Source organism: Ostrea edulis, chromosome 4 (genome assembly GCF_947568905.1).
Source record: "Ostrea edulis chromosome 4, xbOstEdul1.1, whole genome shotgun sequence".
In the NCBI taxonomy this organism is placed as follows: domain Eukaryota; kingdom Metazoa; phylum Mollusca; class Bivalvia; order Ostreida; family Ostreidae; genus Ostrea; species Ostrea edulis.
This window is the reverse complement of record NC_079167.1, coordinates 19782037-19795266: the sequence shown is the minus strand read 5'-3', so window position 1 is coordinate 19795266 and position 13230 is coordinate 19782037. Positions and strand designations below refer to the sequence as shown.

The window sequence follows — 13230 nt, the reverse complement described above, 5'->3', positions numbered from 1 at the left end:
ATTTAATTTTGAAGAGAAATGTACAATTGTTATCTTCCTGTTAATAACCATTTTCAAAAACAAATATTTTTTTTTTATCAATTTGAGTCCAATTACGCATGACACACGTCATGATCAGAGGAATACTGTACACTTATATATGAATGACATAACTATATTATATGTATTGTAATTTTTAGGGGGGGGGGGGTATTTTATGTATCATTCGAGAATTTTTTACTCCTACATTGACGTCACCGGTTTTAATTGAAGTGCCACAAATTTGAACCTATCCAATCCTATTCAAGTCCGTAATAGTGAGGTTTTTTAATGTGTTCGATTCGATCCCTTGTGTGACCTTCGCTTTTAAAGGTCATGGACATGATTTGAGCTGAAAATTTTCAAATTTTATTTTTCCATGTTTAATGTTTAGAATGCTTCACAAAGGTATATTCAATGCTCAACAAAAATTTGAATGTCAGTTGTCGAGGTATATGGGAGGTGCAAAGCTCACAATTTTTTATGTAAACAAGTCTTGTGTCATGTTTTTGTTTACATATGTAAAATATACTACCAAAAGGTTTTGTAAAGCAGATTTTTCAATTTACAAATTACTTCTGAATACAATTAATAGAGTCTAGTATTTAGTAGATATAAGCATGTTATTTTCTATTAAGCAATCTATATGTAAGCAGAAACATGGTACGAGTCTTGTTTACATAACATAGGATTGTGAGTGCTGTACTCAAAAATTTATATCAGAATTTTGGTTGACCATTAGAAATACATTAGTTAAACATTGTAAACAATACAAATAGAAATATAAAATTTTCAGCTCAATCGTGCCCATGCCTCTTTAAGGTCCCATCTGAAGGAGATCCGTAATTTTATATAATGTTTGAGACTTGGAGAAGAACAGTACGAAGCGAGCGCTCCAACCGCTAATCTACTGCGACCGGTTTGATGTATAATAATGGTTGTAAATCAACATGCATTATAATGGCTGTAAATCAACATGTATTTTTTTAAAACACGTACATTTGAAGCCTAAGCACGATGTATAATAATGGTAACCCTTTTTCTTTGCCCTGAGGAAGAAACAGATCGTCCTGAAAATTTGACAACGAAGTTGGTCATTTTAATGCTTTTAATAATTCTTGAATTTGACCATGTGTCCACGTTGTGGATCCGACACTTCTAGGTATCGGGTGTTGTTAGACCCATGTCTGTGGATGTGTATGTATGTATGTATCTATGTGTGTAATAAATCTAATACATTAAATGTAATACATGCCAGTGAAACGATGCTATCAAAGTAAATCATGTTATTTGTATGCTATTTTTGTTACTCTTTTGTCAAAGTAAACTATCCGGAAAGATCGACACATAAATTTTCCGTGTATCAAATTTTAAGCGTACATTACGGACTTTATGTCTCGCTGAACTTAATGACAGGTGCAAAAATTATGTGTCGTAAAAATCAGACCCATTTACATGTATAACCCTAGTGACGTATGAATATTTTTTAAACCCTTGCACATCGACATTAATTTTACAATTCGAAATAATCATCCAAAGCATTAATTAACCAGGTTCATACATTTGTAATCTATGTACAAACAGTTTTTGATTTTGTCGCGTACAGAAGTGATTGTCGACACGCCCATTTGATTTACGTCTAAAGGTAGGAAGTTTTAGATGACATTCGACGCGACTGCAGAGAATAGTCGAGCAAGACGACTGTTGAACAAAATATACACTTACACATCTATACCCACGAAATACAGTGGAGATATTCAATGAATTTTGGGCGTTCGTGCAGTTGTTTAAACCCTACAAGGAATTAGATACTTTCCAAAACAAATAAATATTGAACATGGACTTATATTTCACACAAAATATATTAAATGGCGGCGGTTTTATTTGTTTCTTGTGTTTTGTTGATTTTTTTAAAATTTGGTCTTCTTATAGAAAACCACTATCAATGTTACATTCAATGATAAGTAAGATAATTCAATAATGATTTGTACATCGATCACGAAGTGCATATTAATATTATCATTATAAAAGCAGTGGTGTTATAAGTTTTCACGCCGACATGACGGTATGTGTATTGCCCAGTTTATTTTTATGAGTGATTACATTTACTTGTCAAGGAAAAATAATATTCACTCATCTGCCAAAGATTTGTCACTCAGGTAAACGCGCATCAGGTGAAAACAGGCGTGGTTTCCATATAAATCCCGCCTACTTTAGAGATTGCGCGTGTCATGCTGTGCAGTGATTGGTTGTCGCTCCGATAGTAGTAAGTAGTGACAAACCACTTGTGAGATTCTTAGTAAATAAGGCTGTCTGTATACATCATTTTGCTCATTATCAAATCTGGATATATACCGATTTTTGTGGGATAGTAATCTGACTGACGAAAAATATGTAGCTTCCCTCTATCATGTCCTGAACGTGTTATCTGGATCATGATGCGATTAACGGTGCCCGAAAGTGGACAATACCTGTTGTGTATTGCGATTTTTTGCCTGCATGGATGTCTCGCCAAAGTATGCGACTTGTGCGACTGTTCCATAAGGTAATTTCCTCGTCAGACACTCTAATTTACATTTCTCTTTATCTATCACTGACGAATTTGACATTTAGATAGTTGCAGTTTTATCGTATTGAGTGTAAATGCATTTTCCTAAAAGAGTTTTTTCCCCCTCAGCAACTTCATTTTGAAAAGTTGAATTCAGTTTCTATTTCCATGGTGATGAAGCACTTGTTTCCTTGTGCGTATGTCAGGGAGTTAAAATTTTGTTTATTTAACAATCGTTTTTCAAATGTCTAATTTTTCATATTTTATGACCATTTTGAACAATACCGTGGGCAATGCGCCAAGCCACAACTCGCGCGAGCGGGTCTAAGACGTACGCTGTATAGATGCTTGCTATTTTACTTACATTGAAAGGTGTGTAGGCTTTTCTAATTAAAATACTCAGGTGCGTGCAGGGCTTTTTGATGCCTGACGATCGTTAGAGCATTACATATTTATTTTGGTTTAAAATCTTGATCTGATTTACATAATGCATACTACCTAGACTCGTAGTCCTTTGAACTTTTATGAGATTATTGATGTTCACCTCGTACAATTATGAGATTTAAAATATTAACAGTATAGGCCGACATGAAGTTTGTATTTACTGTTTATGAAGGGGAAAACCACTGACAAAAAGCTATTCGCAATTTGAAATGAGCTTGAAGATTTTTTTTTTAAATTTCACTTTAACAATTTGAATTGTTCAACTGATAAAACCCTAAGCAATTACATTGCAAAAGCAAGCATTCGAGAACGATAAAATCTTCATTGCATCAGGTATCTTAACTTTCCTTTTTAAGACATCAACAGGGAAATTATCTTTGAAAAGAAAAATCGATTTCAACCAAAATGAATCATACAAAATAGAAACTTTCAAACGTCATTTTAGAATTTCATAAAGTTCATTTGAGCAAACAAAAACCACCAAACTTGACAACTCATGCCCTTGTTTGATAAAAACAAGTAGCCCATAGAAACACAAATTGTAATCGGACAACTAAACTACGGGTCTTTAGATTGATAACACCTTTCCCCCATGTCAACAAAAAACTATTGAAGTGACAGGCATTTTGGAGTGCTCTGATAAAAGTAACGAATCATCCTCCATAATTCCCCCTATATAACAACCTAAACAGCCAATGTTTGAAACTCAGAAACATGATAGAAATCTAATTTTTCACATTTCAAATAAAAATTGAGTATTAAGAGCTGATCCCGTTAAGGCGCTCTCTGCGTACTGGTTTAAGAGCCCCAGGAATGTAACCCGGCCCTGTCAATAGCAGAGATTTGCAGTCCACTCGGCATTTCTCTGTGTTGATGATTTTAATGTCATTAATCTGGGCAAAGGCGATGTTATTAGGCTCTGTTATCGCGGGAAGAAAGCCGTTCTTAGTATGCCTACTTATCAGCGACAGCATTTGTGTGGTCGACCTTTTACATACGGGTACATCATAAGACCTGCCGCGCCTGGCAATCAGAGCTGGCAACTGAAGTGTTCGCTGCAATTTGAAAAGAAAGAATATACTGACATAATAAGGGAGTAGCGCGATGTACCTTTCACTTCTAATTGGGTTTTATCTCCTTTTTAACACGTGACGAGGTAGGATAAAACGTAAGTTGAAGACGATTCCTGGGGGCTATAGATACGTAACGTCGGTATGTTGGTGTGTTGGTGAGGTGGAGACGATCCGCACAAAGAAAGATGCAAATTAGACACAGAACCACAGGATATCACATGTATTCAAAAGTCAAAGACGAATAATAAACGAATATAAGTGTATACTTTACATATATGTATTCATGGTTTGGCGATCTTGAAACACCTTTCTGTATAGATGATAAAGGTGCGTTGAACTGAAAAGACAGATGCACGACCAAAAAATATACAGCGTTCCATCTCTCTATGACATATTATCTTCGTTTCAAATATCTGAATTTTGATGTAGAAGTTTTCTGAAAAGTACAGTGGTTTACCCATCGGAATTGTCCTATTATATATAAATGCAGTATAATTTACATACTTTATAGGAAATTGTCAGTTACGCGCTATCAGTTGACTGCTAAGTCAGCATTATAATTCAACGTCCACAGAAAGTTCACGACATATGCACTTAAATGGAAGCCTCCAAACATTTGGTGTATTTATGATTTTATGGTCAACTTTCAATTTCTGTTGCAGTGATTTGAATACTGAGATTCCCGCGGTTCAGAATATCAAGACAGTCTGCAACGAGGGAAACATCGAATGGATTAGTCCATACGGGGCTCTGCGTGTCGAGCTTAGTTACACCACCGGAGGATTGTACGAGACATGCTTCAAAATACAGACAGAAAATGTGAAAATAAAAGTGTCTCAAGAATCTTGGAAGAACTCTAAATCTCATTTTGCAAACGTTTTGCCACAGTCATCTTTGCTCAAGCCATTATTTAGCGTCAATGGAAAGACTAATGAATATTGTTTATATTCGAACACTCCCGTCCTACTGTATTTAGAGCCAGAACGAACTCACGATATGTCCGGATTTCCTCGGATGAATTTACAGTATGTGTTAGAGAGAAAGACGCCTCGACATTTAGAAAATGAATTAGAGGGTAAGGATTCTTATACTTTGTTGTGATAATCCTAAAGTCACTGCAGCAAGATAGAGCAACCTAATGGTGAAATTATACCCAAAATCAAAATTATAAATTGGGCGCCATAAAAGTTTATTTTTACGAAACTAAACGACATTTTAAAGCACATAGATAATTCGTATTTGTGAGTTATCGCAGTATTGGTGTTGCTTTTATTAGCAAACATGAGATAAAGCTGCGCATACCATACAATAAAACATTGATAAGTGGATTGGAGGGGGACTACTTTAATCAGCGCTGTTTGTGTAGAACACCGTTAAAGTCGAGGTCCACGACACTGCGATTGATAATAAATGTGTACTGTGTAGCTTTCGTTATCAACATTTCGGGTCCCGACTTGTAGTTTAATTGCAGATAAAGGGAAAACGTTACAATTGAGTATCTGTTGACAAAAGATGAAAAGGAATATAAATTTCGACCATTTTTCATTGTATAACGGTGTTTCACGTCCTGACACGAACAGGGGGGAGTAGATATCGAAATGGTAACCTTCATTGTTTGCTTCCAATACGTTCAGGTGTGTAAGGAACATAGTAGCAAACACAAACCGACAGTTTATCAGCGCTAAAGGTGAGACTTGCCAGACACATTTCGGAGAGAACAATGCATTGATTTACTCTGACGGACAATCAATTTCTCCTGTGCCCAGCGAGATTAAAATTTCGTGTCGGACCTTTCCTTAAAAGCACTCGTCAAATGACACCTCTGAAAGCAAACTGTCTTCTGTCCACCTTTTATTAGTCAAAACTAAAATTGGTTATCATACACAAAATTAAGCTTATTTAAAGCAAAAGTCAAAAAACCAGGGAATCGTGTTTCATTTGCTGCTTGTTTAAACATATTTTTTCCGGTGATTTCAATAGACTGCACAGCGAATAGAATATAGAGGAGACCGTTAGAAAAGTCATCAGGATACACATTGCCATAACACCTGAAAAGTTAATGGGATAACCATGTAACTATATCAATACATTAGCAAATCTTTCCTTTTGGATGAAGGGGATCTTGTTTCGGCTTCTCTTGTCCCAACTTTACATGAGTATTTAATCAGTGATTGCGAATCTGTGCGCTGGGGGGTACCCCTTAACGAATTTTGTCAAGGCAGTGTGCAAATATTGTCACACGGCGATCAAACATACAACAAAAACCGTATTCAGGGGCTGCAATGGAAAGATATCAAACAGCCAAGCGGATAAATTGAAATTTCGGATATTGATAGTCTTCAAGTGTAAAAGAAACACTCTGGGACAATTCATAACTTCTGTTATTTATTTTCCCTCGTCAAAGTGATTGAAAAATTATGGTGCCACCTTTAATGCCACACAACATTAACAGAAATACAAGTGCGGATTTTGAAAATTTGATAATTTCTGGTTTGTTATGTCATCTTCTGTGCAACGTTACCGGCTATTTGATACTGTTTTAATGATGGGGAGAATTCGTTTATCGTCAAGGCGGCTTTGTACACAAGACCAACAGCACCCAATTTTCTCGCTTGAACTCTTTTAACGAGAAGAGATAGATCTATGTTAATTACGTAATTTTCCCCTATCTGGTAACACTTGTAATTTAGGCATATGTTTCTCTTAGCAAAAGATAGCTTATAATTGATATGTACCGTGGCAGAGCAATATGGTCGCCAAAACCCATAACCCTAGTGATACCCACTTGAAAGAAAATGAAAAGTTGTAAAAAAAATAATTGCCTTGTTTTGCGCAACTAAACTTGATTAAAACTTCAGATAGATTCATGGAATGTAAATTATGTTAAAATAATATTGCCATTGTACAGACCTTTCCAAGCAGTGAATACAATAAAGTATCTGTTAACAAAGAGATGCAACGTCGGGTTCCGCGGACCAGTAAGGTGAATCATTCATCGCAGTAAAGTGATATTAACCGGGATAAATACCGATAGTAACCGGACACAAAGGTAAACAACGGACACGAAAACAACCGCGGAGAAAAAAGTTTATTAAGCGTTCTCATCCGATAATTAAAGCAAAACATGACACATGACATTGAAAGAAAAAGTGATTTTTTCCCTTGGCTTTTGTTTGTTAGAACTCAACAAGCGTCCCACTGTGTTGCGTGGAAAGTCCTCGAGAACAAAACAAGTTTCTTATCGTTTAAAACAAATCAAATGGGTTTTCATGTTTCTTTTTTGTCCAATACCACTTGTCGACTCTCTGACGATGGTTACACGTAATCCCATGTCACCCGATCAAGAACAAGGCGAACACGAGAGAAAAGAGTGTGGAACAAAACCGAGATTATAAAGAGATGTCCCCGCTGATAATTCCTTTCTGCCTTCTTATCCAGCTAATCTCAAACGCCTTTCAGTAAACATTGAATAAGAAAGTTTGTCACAAATGACCTCGGTTTGCTTAAGTAGCAATTAATCTTCTACTAGATCTTTAAAAAACGAGATTTTTGTTTCTATATCAGTTAAAAACACCCTTTTGACTACAGCAATCAATAAGTTTGCTCAACGGTGCAGATGTGACTGTGAAACAATGACAAGGGTCATCTTAAAACCAGACTCTTTTCATGTATTCTATATATATAGCTATCGTTATACCCCCTACTGACCTGTATTTTGGTTTCTTTGCAGATTGTCGACCATGTGATACCAAAGAGTTAATTCGGTCGTACTGCACCAGTGATTTCGGTAAGCGAGATACAGAGAGAGAGAGAGAGAGAGAGAGAGAGAGAGAGAGAGATTCCCAACACACCATATAGAGGCTTTGGATATCAATAACATGGTGTTTGTGAAACATTATGTCTTGGAGCGTGTCCACATTCAAATGTTGATAAGTATCACCTTCACCTTGATGAACGACCTTGACCTAATTATCAGTCAAATAGTTTTTACGTTGACCTTATTTGTTTATCAAGTGTAAGGTCTTTATATTGTGTATTTTTAATTCATGACCAATGTTTGAAGTTGCGAACAGAGATACAGGCAGACTATCCCCTCCACATGCCCCCCCCCCCCCCCTGGATCTTTAATCTCAAGACATTACAATGCTTCTGTTAAACTCCGTCTCACAATGTTGTTTGAAGACATTGAGTCATGTGTAAATAAAATGAACGCTAATATTAATGTTTTTTTAATTTTACAGTTTTTGTTGGCGAAATGGGTCAAGTCCGACACCGAGAAGGGGACGACAAAACGGAAGTAGAATTCCACGTGACGCGTGTCGTCAGGAAGTTAAGTACCTTGTACTTCAAGCCCAATGTAGACATTCAGCAACAATATGGCAAAATTGTAGTTCCCAAAAAATGTCAGGTACGACATGGAGGAGGGATTTTCTTAATCACAGGGAAGGTCCGGTTTGGAGAGCTTGCGAAGACATGTTCTCCGTATTTGTCAGACTGGGAAAACCTTGCAAATACGGCCATCCGAGACGGAAGAATGGAGTGCCCTTTAGTCTTGTAGAAGATGCGAAGGGAGCTCAGATTGAAACCCTCCTTAACGTTCTTGTGATCTCAAACATTGAAAATGGCATAGTGCAATGCGTAGAAACGGAAGTGAAAATGGAGCTATAAAGAAATAAGAAAAGTTTTAAGAATTTCATTGAAGTCTATGGAATATGGCTACCGACTGTGATACTGATTGGTGCAATGGACCAATGGGGATCTGTTTATCATTAATTGCAGCTCTTATCTATCCGAGATGTACATTCTAATTACGACTGCTTCGGGCTTTGGGAAAATACGATCTCATCATTTTCTGTTCAATGTGTTCAAACATTTTAAAACATTATCAATTCTTATGCTGAAACATAATTCTCCTTTCTGGAAATGGACCACAGCCACACCATTGCGTGGAGCATCATTCATTTGGTTATATGGAAACATATTATTGCATGCTTCTGATACTTTCAGTATTATATTCATGTATCATGTACAATTTTGTTTACATTCCATGGCTGAAATATATTATTGTTGAAATTTGTTACAATTGTTTACAAGAGAAATAAATGTAAAGAAATATTGATAAAAGTTTGATATTTTCCAAATGAAAGGAGCGCGCGCGAGAGAGGGAGAGAGAGGGGGGGGGGTGTTTTTCCATTGTCTGGAATTCAATATATCAATACTAATGTATTGCAGTAATTTTGAATCACGCACTTGTGCAATTTTGCCTGCAATAGGAATCGGATCATCTCTGTATAAGATATAAACGTGACCACGTAAAAAAAGGTGAAGATAAATTAATAGTGATCAATCTTGTAACTCCTATAAAGAATGCAAAATTAAGAGTGGGGCAAACACAGACCCCTGGACATACCAGAGATGGGACCAGGTGCCCATGAGGAGTAAGCATCCCCTGTCGACCGGTAACACCCGCCGTGAGTCCTACATGTATACCTTGAACAGGTAAACGGAGTAATGAGTGTGTTAAGAACGACCTAAGTATCGGTATAAAACACGTTACACAGCATTCGTGATCAACTAGAACTTGGTTCTAATAGAAATAAAATGAGAAAATTTTTAAAACTAATGTGAAACCACATCACTGTCTACGAGCAATGAAACAGCCACAAAAAGTGGTCACATGAACTTCCTATTAGTAATAAATAATGCTATATCTAAGTTGGGCTTTCTATTAGCAGCAAATAATGCTATATCTAAGCTGAGCTTTCTATTAGCAGCAAATAATGCTATATCTAAGCTGAGCTTAAGCAGGAAATAGATCAAACCTGAGCTTTCTATCAGTAACAAATAATGCTATATCTAAGCTGAGTTTTCTATTAGCAGCAAATATATCTAACCTGAGCTTTCTATTGGCAGCAAATAATATTTGATTTGAACATATTTTATTGTATGAATATACGATCGGATTAATCATAAGTTCTAGCAACTTAGAAAACCTCTGATAATGTTATATCTAAGCTGAGTGTCCTATCCGAGCTGCATAGTTGATTATTTATATTGTACGTCCGCGTGTGATGTCACTAAGGAAAATACACGCACCATACACGGCTTTCAGACATGTTTTGTGTTTTGTGGTTTTAATTTGTGGAAACTAATACCAAATATTAGTGCATTGCTTCAGGGAAGTGACCCTTGGGTGCATCAGCATATGAATAGTCTTGCTTGTGTTTGTTATACAAATAAAGTTTCAGATTTTTAAATGAAGGTTTGTTTACAAATGTAGAGAATATCGTCTTCAAAATACAACCAGTGAAGGAAGACCTGTTTTGTTAAAGTGCAGACGCTTGTGGTGTAGAGACGTGTATCTTAGAGAACAGAGATATTGTTTAAACTATGAGTAGACAGTATTTATTTATTCTTCATAAAAAGGGAGAGAAAGCAAGGATTTTCTTCATTTTACAGTGCACTTAAACTTAAATATTTCTGCATTATAATAGTGCTGCGTTGAATGAAGTTTTTTTTTATCATCACTCCATAATTTTGCATTTTGATGTAAAATTGTTTGATAAAGAAATGCATAGGGTCTGGCGGCATAGAAACAAACTGACCCTTCCGATAAACTGATAGTCAACGAACTGAAAAATGAATTCAGGGTGAACGAAAGTCAAACGAGCCATATACCCCGTCCACATGACGGATCGCATATAAAACAGAGCACGATTCCATATCTTGTCTTTAATAACATCGGAGGCGTTCAACTAGAAAGCTTAAGATTCATAACGAATTCCTCCTCATAGAATGAAAACCTATCAAGTTAAAATTCTGTTTAGAAAAGTGATCTTTATTTGACAATAAAAACATTTCATAGATAAACTACCTCGGTACTTCAAAATACAAGGGCTTAGAAGTCGAATTTTATTAGAAGCACATGCAAATGGCATTTTCATTATTGTTCTTTATATTTTCCAAGTGCAAACCAGTTCATTTACCGAGCAACTATTCTATATCATTTTTTACCTTGCTTGTTTTTAATTTGCTAAGCTCTCGAGTCCGTCTCATCGCTGTAGTTTTAGTGCCGATAAAACGCAAAATTCTGCGAGAACTGGGGAAAATTTACGTCCGACCTGTTCAAAAGAGCATAACTTGACGGAGTCGGTAATTTTGGAGTTTTTTATTTGTTTTATTTTATTTTATTTTTTGGGGTCCCATTCCTCAAAACTAAGTTATGGCAAAGGTCTGCCAGATGACACAAATGACTCGCTTGACGATTTAACAATTAAAGTACTGTATACATTTTTATTTTTTATGTTATTGCACTCGATTTTTATTTCTGAGGGGACCTTAAGAAACTATAAGAAACAAATGTTATAAATCATATATATCGTTGAAAGCTGTTATTTATGTCGATAACAAAAACTTAAAATTCAACGTAAAAAAAGAAGAAAAAGAACATCAGACACCCGTTCACGTTCCCGATGGAACTTATCTTTGAAATCTCTCCGAAATCTCGCTGTCGAGAGAAATTCAGGGGGAGAAAAGCCATGCTATCAGGGCCGTAACTGCCGATGAGGCAGACGAGGCAACTGCCTCGTCTGATTTTTTGGCAAAAAAGAAAATAAAATTATATAAATGTTATATTATAGGATATATGTTTAAAATGAAGACAAGCACCTTTGTCTTTGACACCATATTACGATTCTTTACATAGTACAAATGAAACACAAACATGATAAATTGGGATTTAAAAAGTGTCATTTTCAGTCGTAAAGTCAATCGGCGGCCCCCAATCCCCTGCCTCCCCTGATTTAGAACCCTACTTACGGCCCTGGCTATTGAGATACCCTTCAATCAAATTTGTACGAACACAGGTCTTATTCATCGCCGACACCCAGGGCCATCTTTACCCCAGTAATCTAAATATATTTCCATTTCAGAGTGTTGACATATTAGTTTTGATGAAAACAATATTTTAGAATCTGTCCAAGCAAAGAAAATCAACAATCTTACTTTAGATACCATCTATATAGCGTGTAAGCGGCAATTACATTATATATCTCCCAATTTTCTGTGACTCATTTCAACCACACACACTTACAAAACTTTTTATTTTATTTCTATTATTATCATTTTTTAATGTCTGGTAATTGCGACCACATTACCAGTTAAAACAACACGTGACATTTTCGGAATATTCCAGTAGAGCTACGCCTCTAGATGGCAGTGCGCCTCTGGATGGCAGTCCAAATATCCACGACACAATTACAAACATAATCAATAAGTTAGGAAAAGTCTCGTGTTAATTAATTCATTATCTGTCCAGGTATATTTATCTCATATAGCTTGCATAATGCGGGTGGGATTTGACACGGCGGTGTGAATAAATATAATGCGTTATATTAAATCCTCATATTTCTAATTATGTATTCCATGAAATCTACAGTTCTTTGACCTTGAGAGATTTTCCAACAGAAGGTTGTTCGAGGGGTTATATTTCAAATTCTTGATGGAATCCTATATAATCCTGCTTTGCATAAGGAATGATTTGCCACTATACTCCCGAATAATTCAAACCTGTTTTCTTTAACAATCTCGGGATAAGTAAAGAAAGCGATGATAGGAAAGAGACAGAGGACGGAGTTTGGGTGGCAGAATCACGTGACAGACCCAGCTATAGATACAATATGTAGGCTACAGGTACGCTAATCAATGTGTACTCATAAACTGGAAAGAATGAGAAACCAAAGGTCACATAAGATCTTTCGTCAGTTCTGGCAAATAGTAACATGCAAATACCCAGACCGCTAAAATTCTTTGTGTTCTATTGTATTTTTGTGGTTTTGTTTGTTTTATTTCATTTAACCCCCCACCCCCAGTTCAGTCTTTTCTGGCATAGTGTTATAGAAAACTATGTAAAATCAATCACTCAAAGATTAGTACCCGTTCTAGTACTAGGAATTCTTCAGAAAGGATGACTGAGGAATTAGTAGGTTGTCGTGGCCCGTTTGTAATTGTTAGAGTCAATAAAAATATGTTCGAATAGAAGTATATATATAATTAAAATGAAAGCTCACGTAACGGCGATGCCGAGAGGTGAAAACATGGAAATGTACAAATGTATTCACTAACATCAAGTAAACTCAGCCACATTGC

The 13230-nt window shown here is 36.1% G+C and overlaps 1 protein-coding gene across 1 annotated transcript; it reads left to right on the top strand.

Annotated features, from left to right (window-relative positions):
* The first annotated feature begins 2256 nt into the window (after window positions 1-2256).
* On the top strand, window positions 2257-9207 carry LOC125670838 (meteorin-like protein). Its single transcript, XM_048906240.2, has 4 exons — window positions 2257-2563; window positions 4746-5158; window positions 7814-7870; window positions 8325-9207. The coding sequence occupies exons 1-4, from the start codon at window positions 2454-2456 to the stop codon at window positions 8639-8641; spliced, it is 897 nt and encodes a 298-aa protein (XP_048762197.2). The 5' UTR covers window positions 2257-2453; the 3' UTR covers window positions 8642-9207.
* The last annotated feature ends 4023 nt before the right edge of the window (window positions 9208-13230 follow it).